The sequence below is a fragment of the Bufo gargarizans genome, chromosome 5 (assembly GCF_014858855.1).
Source record: "Bufo gargarizans isolate SCDJY-AF-19 chromosome 5, ASM1485885v1, whole genome shotgun sequence".
Taxonomy (NCBI): Eukaryota; Metazoa; Chordata; class Amphibia; order Anura; family Bufonidae; genus Bufo; species Bufo gargarizans.
In genome coordinates, this window is record NC_058084.1 from 94,553,306 (window position 1) to 94,579,163 (window position 25,858).

The 25,858-nt window shown below is 44.3% G+C and overlaps 1 protein-coding gene across 1 annotated transcript in view; it reads left to right on the plus strand.

The window, feature by feature from the left end:
- The window catches only part of LYPLA1 (lysophospholipase 1), a 28,212-nt gene extending 10,385 nt beyond the window's left edge, over positions 1–17,827 (plus strand). Inside the window, exons 5-9 of the mRNA XM_044293463.1 lie at positions 884–954; positions 8,444–8,517; positions 12,465–12,566; positions 14,846–15,022; positions 17,318–17,827. Of these exons, the coding sequence (XP_044149398.1) occupies positions 884–954; positions 8,444–8,517; positions 12,465–12,566; positions 14,846–15,022; positions 17,318–17,368 (475 nt within the window). The 3' untranslated portion in view covers positions 17,369–17,827. The remainder of the gene's footprint in view (positions 1–883; positions 955–8,443; positions 8,518–12,464; positions 12,567–14,845; positions 15,023–17,317) is intronic.
- Positions 17,828–25,858: the final 8,031 nt, after the last annotated feature.

Consider the following 25,858-nt stretch of genomic DNA (forward strand, 5'->3'; position numbering starts at 1 on the left):
AAGAGGCCTGCATCTCTTCATATCTTCGGTGAAACCACCGCCGGCTTAGGGCTTTATTAGGACCAGCGTCTAAAACGCCAGTCTTAATAAATGTGCCCCTTTGTGTCCAGGATGCTGCTGTCAAACTGCAACCTGTATGAGCTGTCTCCTGCCTTGCTTGGATTCTTTACTCCCTCTCCACATACATCTACCATATACAATCTCCACCCATCACCCCCGGCTGCTATTTAAAAAAAAAAAAAACAGAAGGGGGAGAGCAGAAAGAGAGTGCTCTGAAGCAGGACCAGTGCTCAGTCAGATTGAGCAGGACCACCAGCTAAGTGAAGGACTTGCGCACACTCTGCAGAGGCACAGTGGTAGGAATTATGCAACGAAAACGATAGCTATAAAATATTGCTTAGTTTTGCATTTAGGAAGCAAATGAAGATGAATTAAATGACAGTGAGATGACAATTTGTTACCTCTTTTATATCACATTTGTTTTTCATTAATACCTTGTATGTTTCCATTTGGGTTTATCAGATTGTAGCCCCCTATTTCTTCATATTACAGGTCGTAGTAATGTCCCTGCTGCAACTCTGCCAAGGGACTTTGACTATATCTGCTTCCCGCTAATTAATTTTTAAATGACAATGTAATTAAAAATGCAGTGTCCACAGGGCAAAGCTGGCTTAGTGTTGTCTGGATACAACATGACATAAAATGTAATGGTTCCTCAAGGCTTTACGAGTAGCACAGCTCGGCAGGATAATATTAATTTTTGCATTTACTTGAGATGTTTGCAATTGTATTAGGAATAATAATGATGGGCAAACAGTGTCTTCTGTCCAAATACACTGAATACCTGTGGCCTTTTTCTTAATGACCTATGTTCTTGTTTTAGGTTTGACATCATAGGTTTGTCTCCCGATGCACAGGAAGATGATGCTGGCATCAAGCAGGCAGCAGAGAATAGTAAGCCGGTTTACCTGGATTGTACTTTCCTGACATCATTTTGCCTGTTTCAATTATTCTGGTTACAGGTTTCCAGCACAAAATATGACTATTTGAAGATTTTAATTGTTATAGTAGAAGTTACTTTTTACGACACTTTAGAAGAAAGTCCCAGTTGTTGTCTACAATATTCTGGTTACAACCGGCGCTGCTCTACGGAGTCTTCTTTCCCCTCCTTCGCTCACGTCACCTATGGCCGCTTCCCCCCGCTGCCCCTGTTGACTCCAAATGTAAACTATGAGTGCAAAACCAACAATTAAAATTAATGATTATTTAGATTTTTAGGGGTAAAATGTTCCATAAATCGCAATTTTAATTTGGGTCGTAATCCCCCAGCCCCAAAGCCTCAGATGCACAATGCTGAAACTTGCAGTCAAGAAATGTTACTTGTGGCTACAAAATGTTCTAGCACCCAATTCGCTGTTCATGGGGGATACCGTGGGCCAACCGATGTGCACTGCATAGACTAATCTTTACAGGAGAGGGGATAATTATCAGATCAGGGAAGGTCCTACCACTGGGACCCCCACTGAACATGAGAATGAGGGCTCTTTACCCAGCAGAGCCCTGCCCTAAAATGGTCGGAAAATCTCCCTTCTGCTCCGTTCATTTCTATGGGAGTTCCGGAGATATCGGCGTACAGAGCTCACCTATCTACAGAATTCTCATAGGAATAAATGTAGCAGCTGCATGCATGCCCGACCAGCCGCTCTGTTCAATTCAGGGAGCTGCAGGGTGTACAGAGCCCCTTTTCTTGTGATCAGGGGGGTCCCAGTGGTAGGACCGCCCCACGATCTGATAGATTTGGAGGATAGGCAGCTGAAGGCAATGTGGGAACACATGTTCATATGTGTCCGCATTACTGAAAAAAGTTATGTTTTCCCATTTCATCCTCTACGACTGCGTACCATGAGAGATGACCCTCCTCCAACCAGGTAGGGACAGGAAGCGTAAAATTAGGCCCTCCTCCAGTCCACCTCAGTGTCTTCCTGTCCCTCCAGGTGGGGAGAAGCCATTTCTCATGGCATTTGGTATGGGACCACTCAGGAGGCAGTACTGGGTGGAGAGAAGAATGAAGGCATGGTGGCTAGTAGTAAAGAGGTTGTATTCTAAAGTTTGGAAACTGTTCTATTCCTGGTGTCTAGAATCTAAGTTAACCCCGTGTTTTTCTATTCAGGCACTTTTAGGATTTCGGAACTCCGCCCTGCCCCCATTATAGTCAATGGGGCCAGAGCGGTAGTCCGGCGGCACGCGTGCACTAGCGGCAGGACGGACCCGACAGGCCGTTCACCAGCCTGCTGGAGTCCCTTGCCGCTAGTGTGAAACTAGCCTCAGACAGGTATATTTACTCCATATACCCTATTTTTTAAAAATTATTATTAAAGGGGGGGAGGAATGCCCTGCCGTCGTGGAGGATTCATTAAAAGGAAATGACCAGTAAGTGTAATCCAATTTTTAATATATGCGAATGAGCTTATAGGAGCAATGGGCTCAGCTCTCTCTACAATGACAACACCCCCATTGCTCCTAGAGGCTCATTTGCATATATTAAAACTTCATTTCTCTCAGCAGTGTGGACACATATCAACATGGGACTAATACAGATGCCTTCAGCTGCCAAGAGCACATGCAACCGGTCAGCCAGTGTCATAGGTACAAATCTGATGACAGGTGCCCTTTAAGGATGCTAATAAGATGTAGGAAAGGTGTTTCCAAGTGTCTTTTTTCACAACTGACTCCGTGAGGGACTTGGTTGTGTCCTTATGACAAGTGACGCCCCAGTGGATGTAATTGGCATGAAACGGACACATTTCTTATGCTGAGAAAATAGGAGGCATGAGAAACGCTGCAGCTCTTCCTTTAAAGCTTGCTTCCTCCATACAGGGTAATATTAACCCTATCCTCCAGTATGCGCTAATGGAGAACCTTAGGGGATTTTTGCATGAAAAAAGTGAAATTGCTGTTATGTTGCTTTGGATGTATCCGTACAGCACACATGAAAATGGCCAATCGTCTGTAATTCCCTATCACACTGAACCAGAAGGGAAGCGAGGACGGCCAGTCTCAGCCCTAGCATACACCATTCCTGATCTGTCTGTATTATGGAGGTCATAATGAGATTCTCTCCATCTACAGCCCCCCTCCCTCATCAGATTAGAACGGCGCAGCCGAAAGATCAACTCGTGCTTAACCATTCAGTGACTAGTTCTGTGATTTCCACTTGGCATAAGGTACACAGACTTGGGGTCCATTCACACGTCAGTATTTTTCTTTTCCAGATTTGTTCAGTTTTTTTTGTGGATCCGTGTTTCTGCAAAAGCCTTCTGTTTTTACCAATTGTACGCAAAAAAATATATGTTGCTAGAAAACAAAATCTTTTTTAGTACCCCATTTCCTGGAAATGGATCCGCAATTGTGGATGATATATTGATGCATTCATCCGCATTTTTGAGGACGCATTGATTACAATGGGACTACGGACCGCATTTTGCGGATAATAGTAGGACAAGCTCTATTATGTGTATATATATATATATTTTTTTGCAGATCCGCATAATAGAACAGAACAGCGGATGTGGACACCACACTGAGTGCTGTCCGCATTTTTTGCGGGGCCATTGAAATCAATGGGTCCGCATTCCGTTCCGCAAATTTGCAGAACGGATACGGATTACAAAATACTGACATGTCAATAGAGCCTTAGACTAGGGCTACACAGCAACAATGGTCGGGCGTCAGCAGAGTAGAGGTGAGCTCGTAGAATCCTCAATGGTCGTAGGTCGCACCGAGTATCCAGAGCTCCAGCCCCATGGCGAGCATGCAACACATGGAGGCTAGCCGCTGATGCAATTACCAGGACAATAGCCTGAATCCTTTCTAGAGGACCTCTTACCTCTCCTGACATGACTGATTTTTAGTAACTACTTGCATTCCCCATAGACTAGCAATTAGTGTTGAGCGAAGTGAGCTTCAGTCAAAACTTCATTTGAATACTGTATAGAGATCAGTCTCTGTACAGCACTCACATGTATGGGCTCCGGCGAGGTGAAATTCGTTATGTCCGAAGTCTCGTGAATAACATCAGACTTCAATCCTATTACTTGAATCTGAAGTCGGCTTCAGTAGCTGTTTGCACCTCGGTACCAAAGTCAACTTTGGATTCAAGTTTTAAAATGGTTCCCAAGTTGAAAAATCGAAGTCCGGAGTTATTCACCATAGTCTCACAAGACTTCGGAGATGACTAATTTCACCTTACCGGAGCCAATACATGTGAATGCTGTACGGAGACGGATCTCAGTACACCATTCAAACCAAGTTTTGACCAACACGACTTTGGGTCTATGATCCGAAGCTCGCTTCGCTCAACACTACTAGCAATCCTGGAGCATCTATTCTTGAGGCTGAGTTCACACGGGCGAGATTTCCGCGCGGGTGCAATGCAGTAGGTGAACGCATTGCACCTGCACTGAATCCTGACCCATTCATTTCAATGGGGCTGTGCACATGAGCATTTTTTTTCATGCATCACTTCTGCAATGCTTTAAAATCGCAGCATGTTCTATATTCTGCGTTTTTCACGCAGCCCTGGCTCCATAGAAGTGAATGGGGCTGCGTTAATAACGCATTGCATCTGCAAGCAAGTGCGGATGCAATGCGTTTTTCACTGATGGTTGCTAGGAGATGTTGTTTGTAAACCTTCAGTTTTTTATCACGCGCGTGAAAAACGCATAAAAACGCATCAAAACGCATTGCACCCGCGCGGAAAAAACTGAACAACTAAACGCAATTGCAGCCAAAACTGACTGAACTTGCTTGCAAAATGGTGCGAGTTTAACTGAACGCACCCTGAACGCATCCGGACCAAATCTGTCACGCTCGTGTGAACTCAGCCTAAGACTCTATGGTGCGCCAGTCCTTTATTATTCCTGCTGGAGGCTATGAAAGAATTACTTACTAGCAGTTTGCAGTGAATGTCCAGATGGGTGTTACCAGTTAGGGGGGGTTGACACTGGCAACACTGGTTGGATAGTGTCATACTAACTGGTAGCGCCCATCTTGACCTTTATTGCAAATTGCTAGCAATTCATTCATTCATTTCTAGCAGGAATAATAAAGGAATGGCACATCACAGAGAAATGAGGATACATGCTCTGGAATTGTTATTGCATGAAGAATGCAAGTAGTTACTAAAACGGACCTGTTGGGAGAGGTCCTGTAATGGAGTAGTCTCATAAACTCTTTGACTGGATCTCAACCCATCCTCTAAATGATGGCTCCACTTGATCTGGTGCACGTGGGTGTATTGATCCTGAGCAGGATGATTACAAGGGCCTGCATACTAACATGTCGTCGGTATGTTAGTTGTGCTTTCCTCTTGGTTTGTCTCTTTTCTAGGTATGTCTCATTGGTGGAGCTGCTGTCTCTCACACTGACTGACCCGACTCCACCGCTCTGGAGTGACTGGGAGGCCTTCTTCTCATGCACTGCTCTCCACACTCCTGGTGGTGCCTCCTTCTTCACTTCTCCCGTCTGTGCCCTCTACGACGTGTTACGTACAGAGTACCGACGATATAATGCTTCTATTCAACTTCTCGCTGAAATGTCTTAAACAATATATTCCTTGTCTATTTTGTCTCAAGTTTTTCATCGTTTTCAACATTTTGCAGATTCTGATCCTACATAGGACCACATTCTGCCGCCTGCGCTTTAGATGACTGCTGCAGATTTTTTATTTTAGCAATTCTGTATAGACCATTCACCCTACATATTTATCCTGCATTTAATTTAATATCCCTTCTGCCTCCAGGTTTGTCTATGGAAATCACTTGTGTAGTTTGCAGCTTTAATGGGGTTGTCTCGCCTCATCAAATGGCAGTCATCATGTATCGGATCACTAACTAATGTATTGTGATTGTCCATATTGCCTCCTTTGCTGGCTTCATTAATTTTTCCATCACATTATACTCCACTCGTTTCCAGAGGTTATGACCACTGCTGCAGCGCAGATACGAGGTGGCTGGGACGGGGGCTGCTGCGCATGCATGGCAAACGCGCTCCCAAGGGTCCTGGCCATTAGAGAGGCTAGAGCTTTGTCCCATAGTGTGCAAGCATGACCACTGCTGCTGCATTGCAGGGTGGTTGTAACCCCTGGAAAGGAGCAGTGTATAATGTGATGGAAAAATGAATCCAGCCGGCAAAGGAAGCCATATGGATAATCACAATACATTAGTGCCTTGTATTAAACAAGTTGGCCACTTTCTCATTATTGTTGTCCAATGTGTGAGATGATTATGACACTTGGGGTACTTTCACACTAGCGTTTTTGTTTTCCGGTATTAAGTTCAGTCACAGGAGCTCAATACCGGAAAAAAATGATCAGTTTTATCCTAATGCACTCTGAATGGAGAGCATTCCGTTCAGGATGCATCAGTTCAGTCCCTTTTTAAGTTTTTTTGCCGGAGAAAATACCGCAGCATGCTGCAGTTTTCTCTCCGGCCAAAAATACTAAACACTTGTCGGAATGCTGGCATTAATTTACATTGAAGTGTATTAGTGCTGGATCCGGCATAAAGTGTTCTGGCAAAGCGGATCCGGCACCAGGTCCGTTTTTCCAGATAACACTGGAGAGACTGATCCAGTATTGCAATGCATTCGTCAGATGGATCCTGATCCGTCTGACAAATGCCATCAGTTTGCGTCCGAATTGCCGTATCCGGCAGGCAGTTACGGCGACGGAACTGCCTGCCGGAATCCTCTGCCGCAAGTGTGAAAGTACCCTTGCTAAATATAGCCTTTTTTATATTCTGCCCAGTTTTGTATAATTCATAAGGTATACTCCTTTGTTTGCTAAGTGGGGGCTGTCCACACAGAGGTCCTGTCCATAAGATGATCGCTGATTGGAGGGTCATGTGACCAGGCAAATCGACTCCATGTGATGTCACTTCCTTTCAAAACACACTGAACCTGCACTGAACTCCCAACAGAAAAAGTGCAGATGGCAGGTGTGGTGTAACTGAATGCAGGGCAGTGTTCAGGTGCCCTGTGCGAGCCAATCTTGTGGTGCCCCCTCCCGGTTCACCTAAACGCACAAAAAGGAATACAATCTTTGTAACAAACTTTTTTTTTTTTTTTTTTTTTTTTTTTTTTTTTTTTATTACAGATAATTTAAGTGCAAGTGCAAACAAGTACAATCTTACCCAGTCCCCTGCCCCCCTTAATCATACCCAGTGTCACCCTTACCCGGTCCCCTGCCCCCCTTAATCATACCCAGTGTCCCCCATACCCAATCCCCTGCCCCCTTAATCATACCCAGTCACCTTTACCCAGTCCCCTGCACCCCTTAATCATACCCAGTGTCACCCTTATCCAGTCCCCTGCCCCCTTAATCATACCCAGTGTCACCCTTACCCAGTCTCCTGCCCCCTTAATCATACCCAGTGTCACCCTGAGCCAGTCCCCTGCCCCCTTAATCATACCCAGTGTCACCCTTACCCAGTCTCCTGCCCCCTTAATCATACCCAGTGTCACCCAGAGCCAGTCCCCTGCCCCCTTAATCATACCCTGTCACCTTTACCCAGTCCCCTGCCCTTCTTAATCATACCCAGTGTTACCCAGTCTCCTGCCCCCCTTAATCATACCCAGTGTCACCCATAGCCAGTCCCATTCCCCCCTTAATCATACCCTGTCACCCTTATCCAGTCCCCTGCCCCTTAATTAGACCCTGCCCCCATTTAATGAAAGATATTTGGTTAAAAAACAAGACCAGGTGCTCGCTATTTGAAGTCTTCTGCTCCCTCCCTGTCTGCAGAGCCCCGGCCGCCGCCCTCACACATTGAGCGGATCCTTCCGCGGCTCTCTGTGAAGGCGCCGCACTTGGATGCTGCCCCTAAGCTCCTCCTCCACGCTACGGGACCTGACCTGGCAGCTGTAGCGGCTCAGCTCGCCAGGCTCGTCTCGCACAATCTCGGGCCGGCCTGCTGTAAGAGACCGACTGCGAGCTGTCGGCCGCTGGGTGCCCCTGTTGCCATGGCGCCCTGTGCGGCCACACAGCTTGGACACCCCAAAGGCTGGCCCTGACTGACTGAAGGAGACATCACATGGAGGCAATTTGCCTGGTCACATGACCCTCAATCAGCGGCCATCTTATGTGTGGACAGCAGAAAAAAAACTTTGTAAACAAGGGACATACCTTCTGAAATATAGAAATTGGTGCAGAATCTCAACAAAGACTATATTAGTAAGTGTCATATAATCATCTGGACAACAGTAACCGGAAAGTGGCCAACCCCTTTAACTTCCTATGTCCGGCAGTGTATTCTGTGTGCAGATATTGGTGCACGATCACACTGACCTCATGGAGAAATTGTCTTATAGAATAAAACCATCCTATATTATTGATGTTGAATTTTCATCTATATCCGTCCATCACCAATTCTCTTTTTCCGAACAGTTAAAGCGCTGATAGACCAAGAAGTAAAAAGCGGGATCCCCTCAAACAGAATCCTCTTGGGAGGATTCTCTCAGGCAAGTGTGCAGTAGTTGTACATGATGGTGGCAGGTCTACGACATCGGTGTTACTATTGTATAGTATTGCACCGCTTCAAGTACTGGGAGTTGTATTGTGAGCAATTGTCTAATTCCGTACGAGTGAAGGTGAATATGGTGATTTAGGGTCCATTCACATTTCTACATGAATAAGTCTGCATCCGTTCTGTAATTTAGCATTTTAATGGGTCTGCAAAAGATGCGGACAGCACACAGTGTGCTGTCCGCATCCGTAGTTCCGTTGCGCTGCCCCGCCAAAAAGACAGAGTATGTTCACTTCTTGTCCACAGCCACAGACAAGATTAGGCATTTCTATCATAGTGCCGGCTATGTGCGGTCCCCAAAATGCGGAGCGCACATGGCCGATGTCCGTGTTCTGCGGACGTGTGAATGGACCCCAATCCTATAGGGAAATAAAGTCTCCTGCCTTTGTTCTGCAAGTGCTGTCCGCAGTATACAGCATCGTTTATGGCAGACTACATTCTGGGTGCGGGCAGCTTGCTGTATGCTGTATGCTGATAAGCAACGCCCGCAAGAACCACCCTCTCAGAATCCATGGCGTTTGATTCGCCCAAAACCGCAAATGTTTTAGAATTCTGCTGCTTTTACTTACAGAGCTATTAGCGTTTTGCGGATATTGACAGGGGACCATATTGGTTGTCATCTGTGAGTTAACTTCTCAGAAACTGATGATCTACTGTTTTGTAAGCATGACTATGTACAGGGAAGCCAGATCTAAGGCGAAAACCAATATGGCTGTAAATCCTGTAAATCTCCTGCACAACAAAACAAAACCTGCAGATATTTGTTAGGCCATGTTCGTTATGACGGTCGCGGCGAGATGCTCAGTGGTTCCTCCATGAGGAACCCAAGGTTGGTCCGTCTTTTGCCCTCTGTGTATTCTATGGACACTGCTTATTTACCAGAGCATCTCCTTCCAGTGGTCTGTGAAACTCGTGGACCAAACGTGGAGGACACTGGTGTTGTATTCGTGTTTTTTGTTTTGTTTTTTGCGGACCCGTACACTTTATTTTTTTTTTCAAAATATTTTATATACCATTTTTTAAATACAGACCAATATAAAAATAAATCTGTAATCAAAAACATTATTTTATCGCTGAACCCCCACCCCAACCCAGACTGAGAGAGGAGAAAGGAAAAAAGAAAAAAAAAATACACTTAGGGCTCTTTCACACTTGCGTTCTTGTCTTCCGGCATAGAGTTCCGTCGTCGGGGCTCTATGCCGGAAGAATACTGATCAGTTTTATCCTAATGCATTCTGAATGGAGAGAAATCCATTCAGGATGCATCAGGATGTCTTCAGTTCAGGACCGGAAAGTTTTTTGGTTGGAGAAAATACTGCAGCATGCTGCGCTTTTTGCTCCGGCCAAAAATCCTGAACACTTGCCGCAAGGCCGGAGGCGGAATGAATGCCCATTGAAAGGCATTGATCCGTATCCGGACTTAAGCTAAACGTCGTTTTGGCGCATTGCCGGATCCGACCTTTAGCTTTTTCTGAATGGTTACCATGGCTGTCGGGACGCTAAAGTCCTGGCAGCCATGGTAAAGTGTAGTGGGGAGCGGGGGATCAGTATACTTACCATCCGTGAGGCTCCCGGGGAGCTCCAGAGTGATGTCAGGGCGCCCCACGCACATGGATGACGTGATCACATGGCACGTCATCCATGCGCATGGGGCGCTCTGACATCATTCTGGAGCGCCCCGGGAGCCGCACGGACTGTAAGTATACCGCTCCCCACTACTACTATGGCAAACAGGACTTTAATAGCGTCCTGGCTTCCATAGTAACACTGAAAGCATTTTGAAGACGGATTCGTCTTCAAATGCTTTCAGTTCACTTGCGTTTTTCCGGATCCGGCGTGTAATTCCGGCAAGTGGAGTACACGCCGGATCCGGACAATGCAAGTGTGAAAGAGGCCTTACCCATACACTTTAATGAACATGAGGGATCCAAAATCGCTGACAAAATAGGGCATGCTTCTGTGGCGTCACCATGGACAGTCAGTGGAGCGGCGTGTGGAGACTACGGACTGCACGTGTGAAAGAGGCCTCGGTAAGATAATTGCGATGCTGCTTTAATTTCTGTTTGTTAATACGTGCCCATTTTTACTTTTGGGTTTAAATGCTCATTAAATATATTTTATATTTCTTTTAATCGGGTATAATTTTTACTAAAATAAAACTTTCGTACAATAACCCCCCCCCCCCAAACAACAATCTTGCAGGGATACGACTCGCTGTTCAGAGAATATAATGTGTAGATAGAACACCTCCACCGAGATTGGCATTAGTGTCAAGGTGTGAGGTGTTGTCGTCATGTACACCTATGCGTATAGGTAGATATCATATTAACTATCTCCATTACAGGACTAGATATCTTTTATATTTCTAGTAAATAAATGCATTTGTTGGAAGAGCTATGGATCTGTCTATTGTATACTTGGCTGCATCCTCATCTTAATCATCCCGTCTGCTGTATAAAAGACTAATCGCCCTACAGACATGTGCGTGATTGGCGACACATTTACACATTGTAATTATTGGGAATTAGCATTCCTTCCCAGTAAGTGTCCCAAATATCAGACATGATTTAGTGGTTTTTTTTTTTTTTTTTTAAATAGAAGGAAATGTATCTTAAAGTATTTACATCGCTGCTCGTAACCGCCACGGTCGGTGGATGGATATTATCGTATGTTCTAGGGATCGACCGATTATCGGATTTACCGATATTATCGGCCGATATTCAGGATTTTGAACACTATCGGTATCGGCATCTATTTTGCCGATATTCCGATAGTGTATGGGGAACACAGATCGCGCTGCTGACAGCGCTCTCCGTGTTCCCCTTAGCAGCAGCACAGAGGAGAAGGAGCAGTGTCTCCTCCCCCTGTGCTGCTCCTGCCGCTGCCGCCAATGAAAGGACAGGGGACAGGAGGAGGGGAGGAGCTATGGCCACTGCTCCACCAATGAAGATTAATCTATCATTCATTCATATACAGGAGGCGGGAGCTGCAGGATCACATTGCCGGCTCCCGACCTCTATGAGCTGTAGCTGCGATCTGCGGTAGTTAACTCCTCAGGTGCCGCGGATCGCAGCTACTGCTCATAGAGGTCGGGAGCCGGCTATGTGATCCTGCAGCCAGCTCCCGCCTCCTGTATATGAATAAATGTGGGATTAAGCTTCATTGGTGGCGCAGTGCGCCCCCCCCAAGCCCCCCAGTATCAGACATTGGTGGCGCAGTGCGCCCCCCACCCCCCCAGTGGTGGCGCATAGGGCCCCCCCACCCCAGTCGCAGTGCGCCCCCCCACAGGATTCCCTCTCCCTTGCTCCTCCGATCGGAGCCCCAGCAGTGTAATGCTGGGGCTCCAATCGGTTACCATGGCAGCCAGGACGCTATTGAAGCCCTGGCTGCCATGATAAGCTCCATGCTGCTGTGTGCACAAAGCACAAGCACAAAGCACACAGCAGCAGGGACAGTGAGAGCTCCTATTCACCCTGATAGATCTCTATCAGGGTGAATAGGACAAGGGTTCTAGTCCCTAAGGGGGCTAAAAGTTAGTTAAAAAAAAAGTTACAAAAAAAATAATAAAAACACCAAAATATTAAATATAAATGAAAAAGAAAGATTTACAAAAAAAAATACACATTAACAATAAACATTAATTTTCAGCAGATTTGTGGGAATTTTTTTTTTTTTTTTCAAAAATGAAAATTCCCAGAATATCGGTATAAATTATCGGCTATCGGCCTGAAAGTTCACAAATTATCGGTATCGGCCCTAAAAAATCAATATCGGTCGATCCCTAGTATGTTCAGTTATCTATAGAGATGAACGGTCTCCTCGTAAAGCATTATCATATATTCCTCCCTGTGTGTAATAACCCACGTCTTGTCTTCTCCATAGGGAGGAGCCCTGTCTCTGTACACTGCTCTAACATCAAACCAGAAGCTAGCGGGGATCATTGCTCTAAGTTGTTGGCTGCCGCTCAGAACCTCCTTTCCTCAGGTAATATAACAATGGCCATATACTGAGTGTGTGCAACATTTCATTTATTTACCTTTTTAAAGTGGAATTTAACCTCCTCTGGGATATGCCCGCAATGTCAGTGGTGCAAGGCCCACCTATGTCTCCAGAATGAGACCCTCAAAGTGAGCATTCATTTCTAAGATGAGAAAACCTCTTTAACCACCTAACTGTTTTCCCCGAGCTCAGCTCCGGCTCTGGGAAAGGCACTTACCGGTACCGCAAAACACATATACCGGCCAAGTACGTTATATATTTTGCGGAACGCATAGGGCCAGTGCTATATAGAAAGTGCCTATTCTTGTCTGCTATTGCGGACAAGAATAGGACATGCTCTATATATATATGTGTGTATATATATATATATATATATATATATATATATATATATATATATATATATATATATATATTATATTTATATTATATATTTTTTTTTTTTTGCAGGGCTGCGGAGCGGAACTACTAATGCGGTCAGCACACTGTGTACTGTCCACATCTTTTGCAGCCCCGTCTAAATGAACGTGTCCGCACTCGTTCCGCAAAATTGCGGAACAGATGCTGACCCATTCATACGGTCATGTGAATAAACCCTAATGAACCCATCTCTGAAAAGGGGGGCTGTTTTAGCTATTGATATCTCCTGATTGGTAGCAGCTACAGACGTGGGCCTGGTCTTGTTTGAAATCTGGCATTTTAAACTGTCAGAATTAGCAGCAAGATATCGCTGTAAGAAATCAGGTCGGGAATAAATGCGGTAAAACTGTCGGTAAGTGTAGGACTGTGTAGGAACAATTATTCGCAAGTGGAATAGTAACGCATAGTTGTCAGTTTATTTATACATTGCCAGGAGGAGGAACAGCACAATGTAGAGTTCTATTTATGGGGAAGACAAGGATTTACATGGCATACATATCCTCTTTTAACTATATCTGAAATTTCTAGGAGAAGAGCGCGCTCAGGACAGGGGCATATGATGAATTGTATAATTTCTGCTTTGATTAGACCTTTTGTCAGCAGAAGAGTCAGTAAGAAAATCCACCTATAAGGCTGCGTTCACACTTCAGTTATCTGGTCAGTTATTTCGATCAGTTATTGTGAGCCAAGACCAGGTGCGGGTCAAAAACACAGAACAGGTGCAGATCAAATAATTACACCCGATCTCTGTGAAGGCTTCATTACTGGTTTTGTCTCACAATAACTGATCAAAATAACTGACCAGATAACTGAAGTGTGAACGCAGCCTAACTCGCCACTGTTATGTCAAAAAAGACACCGAGAACCAGATCAGTCCATGAGCTTGGACAGCTGTCATTTTCAAATCTTACCAGCCATCCAAGTCCCCGGGGGGCCACTCAGGTGTCCGTGGCTTGGAATCTGATGCAACGTTCTTAAAGCAAAATTCGAATCAATAGGGTATTCCTTGTTTTTTCAGTAGTTTCTAATATCTGAGGCTCCATCTAAATCGTTGCTGTCCCCTAAGGACTGTTTCAGAAAAGCGTGCGCTGTGCCGGAATCGCGCTCCGACACTGGACACGGCTAGTCTTGCAGGAGCGCATGGCATTGTGCGGATTTATAATGCTTTGTGCCTTTGCATGACCTTATTGCTGCAGAATCATAATGTCAGCTTTATGTCCGTATGATCCTGTAGCGGGTCATGCAGTGGCACATAGCATTATAAATCATGATAATGCCATGCACTCCTGCAAGAGGAGCAGTGTCCAGAATGGAGGATCACGCTCGCACCCGGTGCGTGATTCCCGTACTGCACACGCTCATCTGAGCAGTTATCGGGAAGGATTATTCTTGGAATTGCTCATTCCCAATAACTGCCCTGCGTAAAGATGCCACAGATCACCAGGTGAAAGCATTGTTGATGCAGACACCATAATCAGTTTCTGGGCAGTAGATCGTCCCTTGTAAACAGGGATCTGCTGCCCAGAAACAATGATTCTCTATTGGGGCAAGCAATTGCTCTTCTCCATGCAGGGGAGACGATTGCTGCATGTAAATGCAACTCTCACCTCCTCTGACGAGCAGGCAGTTTCAGGAACGAACTGTTCATTCCCGATGATTGCCTTCCGAGTCTTCAAGTGAAAGCGTCTTTAGCCGTAGAAATTGGTGCTCTGCGCTCATAGACTGTCTCCAGTGTGATTTTTTTTTTTTTTTTTTTTTGTTATTTGCCTTACATTGCACTTTAACTGGATTTCTCATCAGTTTGACTTTCTGCAGAAACTAATGCTGGTTTACTTCTGTGCCAGGCTGCTGCTAATAGTGCCAACAAAGAAGTTTCTGTTCTCCAGTGCCATGGGGAAAGTGACCCGCTAGTTCCTCTTATGTTTGGTTCCATGACTTCAGAGAAGCTGAAATCTGTAATAAATCCAGCAAATATCAAATTCAAAACCTACCCAGGGTTGGCACACAGCTCTTGCAACCAGGTGAATAAACTTCTCATAGTAATGACTTGTCTTTGTTAAAGGATGATATGGATAAAAACTGTACAGATTATTAAGAGGTTTTTCTGGGGTTTTAATATTGATGACCTGTCTTCAGGAGAAGTCATCAATATCAGATCGGCACCTCCAGCTGTTTGAAGAGGCTGCGGCGCTCCAGTGAGCTCTGCAGCCTCCTCGCAATTTACTAAACACAGCACCGTCCACTGTATAGTGGCTGTGCTTGGTATTGCAGCTCAGTCTTATTCACTTCCATAGGGCTGAACTGTGCCTAGGCCACCTGACCACTCTCACTAGCCTCGTTCACTGGAGCGCCGCAGTCTATTCAAACAGCAGAGTTGTTGGGTGTTGGACCCCCTGCTGATTCGGTATTGATGACTATCCTGAGGAAAGGCTGTCAATATCAAAATCTTAGACAATCTTCTTAAGATATGTTTTATTTATTTATTTTTATTCTTTTGATTCTTAAAACCCTCTGGCAGGAAGAAAATTTCTCCTGCAGGAATCTCTCCACACCCTCGCGCCACAAGAATGTGGTATTTAAAGGGCAGATGTCAGCAGATGTGCGCTTGGCAGCTGAAGGCATCTGGTCCTGTGTTAATACGTGCCTGCATTGATTTGAAAAATGATTTTTTGATATATGCAAATGAGCCTCTAGGAGCAACGGGGGCGTTGCTGTTACACCTAGAGGCTCAGCTCCCTCTTGATTGACAGGGCCAGGCGTGATGATGTTTTCTCTGTTTGGCCTTGTCAATGAAAGACGGAGTCTTCGATGCAAATGTGATTAGAGCTTAAAGGGGTTGTCCGATTACAAAGACTGCTGCAGCCCCCAACGATCACAAAAACAGGGGCCGTCAATCCCTTTAACTCTATGGGGCTACTGGAGATGGTCAGGCGCTTGTCCTCCGCTGCTTCGGCAGCTCATACAGTGTAATCGAGTGGTTGGTGTTCGTGTGACTGCAGTTTGATTCAAACGGGATAAAGGGATAAAAGTTTGCATTGGGGAATAGTTAAATGAATTGGGGGAAAAAGATGGTCTATATCCAACCCCTATGAAAATTGAATATAGATATATAATATTCCTACCGTATAAAGTGATGACATAACTGGGATACCCCATAATTTTTTATTTTATTTTTTTATCATTTGGGACTCCGAACCACCTGATTGTGAACTGCCACCATTCACTTTATAACGGCAAAGGGGACACAGCACTACGCCAATGCTGCGGTCCGTGGAGGGTGCCAGAGGTGATGGCCTATCCTGACACAACTGGAACAAACCTTTTAATGCCAGCAAATGGCAGTTATCATGTAGGCAAAGTTAGTCCAAGCCACTTACTAATGTCCAAAATCGCAGACTTCACCTTAGGGCTCTTGCATACGGCAGTAGAAATTTTTGCAGTCCGCAAATCGCTGATACTGGCCAAGAGCCAGACGCCATATTTTTATTTAATTTTTTTCACCTGAAGACATGTCCTATCCTTGTCCAGAAAACTGACAAGAATAGGACATGTGCTGTCCGCATCTTTTGCGGCCCCAATGAAGTAAAGGGGTCCGCATCCGATCAGCAAACAATCTGGATTGGACGTGGGGAAAGAAACGTGCGCATGAGTCCTTATGAGAAGATTATTTTTAAGGGTATTCCCCTGCAATAGAGATCCCTATGTTCAGTTAATGGAAGGGACCATCGGTGGAGGATCATGGAAAACTTCTATCATGTGCCCTTAAGACTCACTCGTGTGGAAAGCTCACTAGCCTATTTATGTGTCATGTGCATTACCCAAAAATCTGGAATCCCTACCGAACAATCAGATATTCAAAGCCATCAGCCTATAAATATACACGCACATACGTGTGCTGGATTTGCTCCATACATTTCTGAGACTGAAATTCGGTTTGCTGCAACTGAACGGGGTTGGTGGCAAACACATGGATTTCTACCAGCCTCATTTAGATGAATTACGACAGTCATATAAAGGTGTCTTAAAAAACTCAATTTTTATAATGTAGCTGCAGCGGGTACTGATGATTGCATTATTATTCTATTTGTAGTAGTATTGTATTAGTAATAATTTTTATTAGTTTGTACTTTTTGTTTTTTTTTATTACTGTTTATTTATTTTTATTGTGCCTACAAATTAGTCTCATGCCAGATCTTTAGGAATGAAGGAATTTATTTTTACTGCGCGATTACCCCCAAACCATTGTAACACATTTGTGCTAATACGTATTTTGCTTGTTTTAAAAAAAAAAAAATTTCATTCTTTTTGTCCATCAGGAAATGACAGACATCAAGCATTTTATCGAGAAGCAGCTACCTCCCTGTTAACTGAGAAAGATGCCTTCTGGGATAAAGCACCAGCAGCAGTCACTATGCTCCTTTTTAATTTGAAAAGTAAAAAAAAGATAATTTTTTTCCAAAGCTGCACAGTCCCAAGGGGGTCAGGGAAGTCAACTGAATTATTAAGGGGCTGGTTGATTGGCTTTTGGTTAAAGAAAAACAAAACAAAAAAACAGGATATTTAAGCGCATAGAATATTACATGTAGTAGACAGATTGCTATATTATTTATAGCAGTGTAAGGGCTATACACTGTACGTAGTGTAACCAGTGTTCTGTCCACCGTCTGCACTGAAAGGTCTTCTCCACCTGCATCCAGGATGCCACTAATCGATATTTCCATTTCATTCTGTTGATTTTAATACTACAGAGTTTTTATTTTGTTTTGTTTTTTATTTGGGTTTTAACCTTTGTTGTAACTTTCTAGAATAAAGTCCTATGTAGCTGATCACTTGTGACACACACCGCATTTCATCTGTTTGACGTTCACCGGCCATTTGACGTTTTTCTGTGAAAAAAGAAACCTTGAGCGGAGTGCTGAGGTAGTTGGGGTATATGAGGTACAGTGCGGTAGATGACCCCGATGTTCTACTCCTGTACATTTCAGGAAGGTTTAGGTGCAGAGTGTTCCCCTTACCAAGTACCAAAATGGTTGAAGGTTCACTATTGCTTCGTCATATTCACCATTGCAATCATCTGTACAGTTTTTTTTTTTTTTTACAGTGTGTTTGGGTAGGGTAAGTTAAAGTTTTTAGTTTTTTTTGTTTGTTTTTGTTTTTTATTATAAAATTCGAAAAATGGTACTTTTCCACAAGCCTGACCTGTTCCTTGCTGTTGCCATTAACTTCTGTTGTACACAGACACCTCAGAAAGACGGATCCTGCCTCATTTTTGTGTCCTGGTGTAACGATAAATTTGGCCAACAAAAAAAAGTTACCTTTCAATAGGGTGCAAAAAAAGTGTTGTGAACCTGTCTGCTAAAGAACGCAAGACACATAAAGGGGTTGTCCAGCCCCTAAAAATTGGTTACCAAAAGCTTACAGTGGTGTGAAATAACAAACTAATACCTTGCCGATCCCCTGCTGCCACTTCCCGGTCCTCCACCAGCTTCCCTGTCCTGGCTTCCAGCAATGTTTCAACATCGGCCGTGGTGACCGATGCAGCCAGTGGTCATATGTCTGTGTCGAAATGTCATTGCTGGGTGCCAGGTTGGAAAGACTGGCAAGGTGCGGTATGCAAAAGATAAAGTGAGTATTACTCATTTTACACCATTGAGTATTTTGGAAAGCAATTTTTAGGGGCCCCTTTTGAAGGAAATCTTCACTTTTTGTGTAAGCTGTTTATGACATTATACTATTAGATGAGCATCTGGCAGCAGGATCAACCTTATTAAACTAGACCTAATGTATGGTAGGGTTTAACCTGCCAAGCAAACTGATACTTAAAGGGAACCTGTCACCTGGATTTTGTGTATAGAGCTGAGGACATGGGTTGCTAGATGGCCGCTAGCACATCCACAGTACCCAGTCCCCATTGCTCTGTGTGCTTTTATTGTGTAAATAAACCGATTTGATACATATGCAAATTAACCTGAGATGAGTCCTGTCCCTGAGTCATCTCACATACAGGACTCATCTCAGGTTAATTTGCATATGTATCAAACCAGTTTATTAACACAATAAAAGCACACAGAGCTATAGGGACTGGGTATTGCGGATGTGCTAGCGGCCATCTAGCGACCCATGTCCTCAGCTCTATACACAAAATCCCAGTGACAGGTTCCCTTTAATTTATGTTCCTCTGTTGTATTGTACCTATGAAATAAAAAATAACTTCTTATTAATATGCAAATTAGGTCGTCGCTGAACTGAAGGTTGGGCCTGAGCCCCCGGAACACCACAGCTCCTGCATGCGCTTTGGCCAGTCCCATTGATTGACAGGGCCAGGACTAGCCCCTGGTCTGTAGCCTACACTGTTGGTGCACGAGCAGTTCATCTGCCTCAGCTTCCCTAACAGCGCAGATGACTACTGCGCATTCACAAACAACGTCTGCTCCACGCAAATGAAGCCGGATGCGTACCATTCTTAGAGGAAGATGACATCATCGTTACATGTGCAGTCTTCTACACTGCTGGGGAAGCAGATGCACTGTGCATGCGCTGATTGTTAGACTGTGCGGTACAGGACAGTCAGGGAACATATGTGAGGTATTGTTTCTCTCAGCGGGATTAACCCCACCAGGCAAAATGCCTTGTTTAATAGGGTTGGTCCTGCTGATTGTTTCTCTTTAAAATGATTAAATGTATTTAAATGTCAGAGCAAGATAAGTAAAGCATTTTTATTTCTAGAATGTAAATTTCTGCTGCATCCCCAAAACCAGAGAGCTCTGCATTGTGGGAGCTTGGGTGATTGTTACAATGTTAAAGCCAAGCTGTAAAAGGGTTTGGCTGGTTTAGGAAACCCATTTTTAAAGGGAACTTGTCACACATATACGTAGACCTGTTCTACAGGCAGCATGTTCTAGAGCAGGAGGAGCTGAGCAGATTGATATATAGTTTTGTGGGAAAAGATTCAACAAAACTTGTAATATATGCATTTAAATCTGCTCTTTCTGAGCTCAGTTGTACATGGGGGCGGGCTGTCTTATCAGTGGTTGATAGCTATGTCTGACAGCATTCCTTATGTAACGCTTCATTTAGACTTCCATATTGTTGAGCAGATTAGTTGTTCCCGATAATCTGCCCGCGTAAACATGCCGCAAATCACCCAACGAACGAGCAAAACTCTGAGGTGTGCACACCTCAATCATTTCCTGCAGCAGATCACGGTTTACACAGCACAATCTGCTGCCCAGAAACCATTAAATAGTATGAGGATGAGTGATGGCAGTAGCTGTTTTGTCCTCATACAGTGGAGGTGATTGATGCATGTAAATGTGCTCTTCACCTCAACTGACAAGCAGCTAATTGTCAGGAAGGAATGCTTCCCTGATAATGGTCTTCCAGTCGGTGCAATGTAAATGCGCCTTAGGCAACTTTCAAATCTGTGCTTTTCCTTTCCGCTATTGAGATCCATCATAGGATCTTAATAGAAGGGGAAAATTCTTCTGTTTTGTCCCGATTCATTGTCAATGGGGACAAAACGGAATGCCCCAAAATACATTCCGCTCGGTTTGGTTCCGTCCCCATCGCGGACAGAATAACGCTACAAGCAGCATTTTTCTGTCCGTGTTGTGGTGCAGAGCCTAGATGGATCCGTCATGACTCCCAATGTAAGTCAATGGGGATGGATCTGTTTTCTCAGACACAATAGAAAACGGATTCATCCCCATTGACTTTCTATGGTGTTCATGACGGATCCGTTCATAACGGATGCAGACGGTTGTATTTTCAGAAACGGAAGCGTTTTTGCTGATCCATGATGGATCCAGTAAAAACGCTGGTGAGAAAGTAGCCTTAAAGCATACCTGAGTTTCCAAAAAGTTTGCATAATGGCTGTGCTTCTTTGTGTAATCATAACTGTTAATAAACAGTTGTGTTTGGGCTTCCCTAAAGTATCTTTTCAGCCATAGTAATCCCTGTTTCAGCTACATAGCTAGATGCATTTCTCTCAGAAGCAGTGGGTCTCCCTGCTACCAGTACTGTATGCAGTGACCTGACTCCCAATGTTTGTTTTCTTCTAGGATGATCAGAAACCTGATTGATAAATAGGGATAAATCAAACTTGCAGAAAGGCAGGATGCTCCTGTGAAGTCAGAAGCTGTGTAGAAGCAGTTGTTTTTTGTTTGTTTTTTAATATCAGGATCTCTGCTAGCTCTGACACCCCATTTTTTTCCCTCTCTGCTGTCTTCTGAGTCACAAGGGGCAGACCTTGCCTGACAACGGGCAGTAGACTGCAACTTAGGTGGAAGCGAGACCCCCTAGTGGCCATTACATTTTTTTTTTTTTTTTTTTTGGGGGGTTGTAGGCATATTTTTCAAATGAAGTGATTTAGAAATTTGCTACTTACAACATTCTCTATTAAATTGTGTAAAAGTACAGCGACTGTCGGTATACAGCCTCTGATAAGATGGCACCTGTGTACAACTAAATCAGAAACAGAGATTTTAATGAATTAAGTACAAGATATGCTAAATCTTTTCCCATAAAATTATGAGGGAAATCCATTATTACCCCATGCCTGTTTTTGGCTTGTGCCTTGTCATAAATGACATAGGGCCTGCCCCGACTGAGGAGCCATCTAGACGACGCAGGAGACGCTGGTCTTGATGAATCAGGGCCTGTATTTTAATCTGCCCTATAACACGCTGCATGCAGACTGCACTGCATTTTGTGGTGACAGGTCCTCTTTAACATCAAGTGAGTAAGGGTACTTTCACACTAGCGGTTTTCTTTTCCGGCATAGAGTTCCGTCCTCGGGGCTCTATACCGGAAAAGAACTGATCAGTTTAATCCTAATGCATTCTGAATGGAGAGCAATCCATTCAGGGTGTCTTCAGTTCAGTCTTTTTGACTGATAAGGACAGAGATAAAACCGCAGCATGCTACTGTTTTATCTCCGGCCAAAAAAAACTGAATACTTGCCTGAATGTCGGATCCGGCATTTTTTTCCATAGAAATGTATTAGCACAGACCGAAAAAACTAAGCCGGATCTGTTTTTCTGGATGACACAGGAAAGAAGGATTCGGCATTTCACTGCATTTGTAAGACTGATCAGGATCCTGATCAGTCTTACAAATGCCATCAGTTGGCATAAGTTTTGACGGCACTGCTTGCCGGATCATTCTGCCGCAAGTGTGAAAGTACCCTAACACTTTAAATTCTCCAGAGGAATTGAAGACGTACTGCCAGATTCCCTCACAAATTGCAATTGATCATTGGGGAGCAATTTCTTATATCTGATGACGGGATGTTTTTTTTACACTAGATCACGATTGTATAGTGTATGAACAAAAAAATAAATAAAAATTGTTTTTTTTTTCTGTTCATGGTAATGCAAACGGATCCGTTCTGAACGGATCTAAGCGTTTGCATTATAGGTGCGGATCCGTCTGTGCAGATACCAGACGGATCCGTCCCGAACGCAAGTGTGAAAGTAGCCTAATGGTGTTCTGTACTACAGAAATAGAACCATCCTGCAAATTATTTATGCCCCTGTAATTCTAAACAAAAAATGCATAACGGTAGATACAGTTTAAGGCCTCATGCACACGAATGTGGTTTGGGTCCACATCCGAGCCGCGGGTCAGATGTGGACCCATTCACTTCAATAAGGCCGCACAACTCTGTGTGCTGTCCGCATTAGCACGACCGTTCCGCTGCCCTACAAAAAAACCTAAAACCCATCCTATTCTTGTCCGTATCACAGACAAGGATAGGACTGCTCTATTGAGGGCCGGATGTTCAGTTCTGAAAAATACAGAATGCACACGGCCAGCATCCGTGTTTTGCTGTGCCGCACTTTGCGGCCTAAATGAGACCTAAATTTTTTTTTTTAAAAACACTAACGCATTAATAGAAGTGCTTGTGTGCGTTCTGCCAGGCTTCAGAGGCTGAATATATCTCCAGGTCACGTAATCGCACTGGTAAATGAGTCCATATAGCACAGTTAGGGTCTGTTCACTTTTAGTTAAGAGCCTGTGTTGGGCCCAAATGTAGATTTGTCTGGTGTACACAGTCACATGTGAATCCACCCTTAGGCCTCTTTCACACGACCGTGTCCGGATGCGTCCCGGTGCATTGCGGCAAACCCACGCGAGTAGGTACGCAATTGCAGTCAGTTTTGACTGAGATTGCGTTCCATTTTTATCGCGCTGGTGCAATGTATTTTGCACGCGCGTGATAAAAAACAATGTGGTACCCAGACCCGAACTTCTTCACAAAAGTTCAGGTTTGGGTTCAAGGTTGTGTAGATTGTATTATTTCCCCTAATAACATGGTTATAAGGGAAAATAATAGCATTCTGACTACAGAATGCATAGTATAATAGGGCTGGAGGGGTTAAAAAAATAATAATTTAACTCTCCTTAATCTACCTGTTCGCGCAGCCGGCATCTCTTCTGTCTTCTTCTGTGAGGAATAGGACCTTTGATGACACCATGGTGCTGGATCATGTGAAGGACGTAGTGACCTGCGGTACGTGAAAAATGCACAAAGAGGAGCATGCTGCGATTTTCACGCAACGCACAAGTGATGCGTGAAAATCACCGCTCATGTGCACAGCCCCGTAGTAATGAATGTGTCCGGATTCAATGCAGGTGCAATGCGTTTACCTCACGCATTGCACCCGCGCGGAAAACTTGCCCGTGTGAAAGGGGCCTTAGGCTACCTGCACACGAATGCGGCCAGTCTTGCAGAAATTCTGCAAACTTTGTGAGTTTCTGCACCAAAAACTGCGTGCGTTAATTGCATTTTTGGGGCAGATTTGATGCAGTGCATTGAAATGGATGAAATCCACACGAAAGAACCGCACAAAGAATTGACGTGCTGAGGATTTCTAAATCGGTACGAAAAGGAAAATACAAAGTGTACATGAGATTTGACAAATCTCATACACTTTGCAGGTACTGTATTACGCTGTGATCTTTTTGCATGAGAATCCACACGTAATCCGTGATGTGTGCAGGTAGCCTTATCGTACTTTCACACTTGCAGCAGAAGATTCCGGCAGGCATTTCCATCGCCAGATCCGGCAATTCGGACGCAAACGGATGCATTGCAATACTGGATAGTCTTTCCGGTTGTCATCTGAAAAAAATGGATCCAGTATTTATTTTTTCACAGATTTAAAGGTCTGCGCATGCGCAGACCGGATCAGTCAATGCAGAGATTTTAAGGCACTAATCCAGTTCATTGGAAATTAATGCCGGATCCGGCATTCCGACAAGTGTTCAGGATTTTTGGCTGGAGAGAAAACTGCAGCAAGCTGTGAACTGATGCATACTGAACGGATTGCTCTCCATTCAGAATGCATTAGGATAAAACTGATCCGTTTTTTTTTTTTTTTCCCCCCGGTATTGAGCCCCTGTGACGGATCTCAATACCGGAAAAGAAAAACGCTAGTGTCACAGTACCCTTAGGCTCCATCATGATATCCTCCCATAGGGTGCAGTGAACAGTTGGAGCACGAAGAGTCAGCTCAATATTTCTCTTTTGTATGGCTCTGTTCACACCACATTTGACATATATGCCTGGAAAAGCATCCAATCTTTGTTCCAAATGTATCTGTAGCGCTTTGTTCTCCTGACGTAGTGCAAAAGACTGTCTTAACGGCCTCCATTGGATCAGTATAGCATAGCACAGTATACTACACATGTAGCAACCAATTGGATTACACCTTTAATTTTCCAAAGGAGCTGTGAAAAATAAAAAAGTGGAATCCAGTTCTACTTTACACCAGTTTATTAGTGACATACCTCATTGTATGTCTATGCAGTGGGATACGTTGCAGTCTTTCATCAGAGTCCGGAGATGTGGAAAAAGCCTTGGTTTTTTTTCACAAGTGACAGAAGTTGCTGAGATTTTTGGCATTGTTAAAATATATGGCTAAACCCTTAATCGGTGCTCTGACTTATAATAACTTGTCTACTCTCGTGATCATAAATTGACCAGAACAAATTTTCAGCCTACAGAAGTAAAAAAATAAGGGATCTCTTTTCATAACAGCAAGCAGAGATCTTAATCAGAGGAGAGTTAAAGGAGCTGAAAGGGTAAAGACACTTGTATACATGGTACCGGTACGCTGTTAATCTAACAAGCTCCTCTCACTGTAAAATGTTCTAAGATCATAAGGTCTGTTTAAAGGGACCACTTTGCGGACCTATAAAGGGAAGCCTACTTACCTGCTTCCCAGTGCTGGCTCCCCGCTCCTCCTCCTCCCAGCCTGCAATGCTCTGCCGGGCTCCCTAGGTGAAAACGTCCGGTTTGACATCTGCAGCCAATCATTGGCTGCTGCGGACTCCTGCTGCCCTTATTTCATGTTAAATGGTCACATGATGCAAGGAGATCTGCTTTCCGGTGCGGCCAGTGATTTGGCTGTGGTGATGTCAACCAACAACTCCCCCCCCCCCCCCCCCCCCCCCTCCTTCTTGCACAACTCCTTTAAGGTCAACAAACATAGGTCTTGTTTTGAACGATTTGAATATAGTTGTCAGTCTGGACATTTTTGACTTTTTCTAAATTAAAGGGGGGAGCTGAACCTGGTCATATCCCCATCTTCACCCCTCCAGCCCCCTGATATGCGCATCAGAGTATTTCATGCTCTTCTTTGTCCTGCACTGAATCGCACAGGGAGGAGATCTGGTGACGTACCGGGCTCTCCATAGGGACTGCTAGGCGGAGGCTTCCGCCAAGCAGTTAGCCTGGTGACGTCACAGACACTAATGGGCAGGCTTTAGCGCTGCCCTAGCCTGTAAAACTACTAGGGCAGCACTAAAGCCCGCTCATCAGAACCGGTAACGTCACTGGAAACATTGCTAGG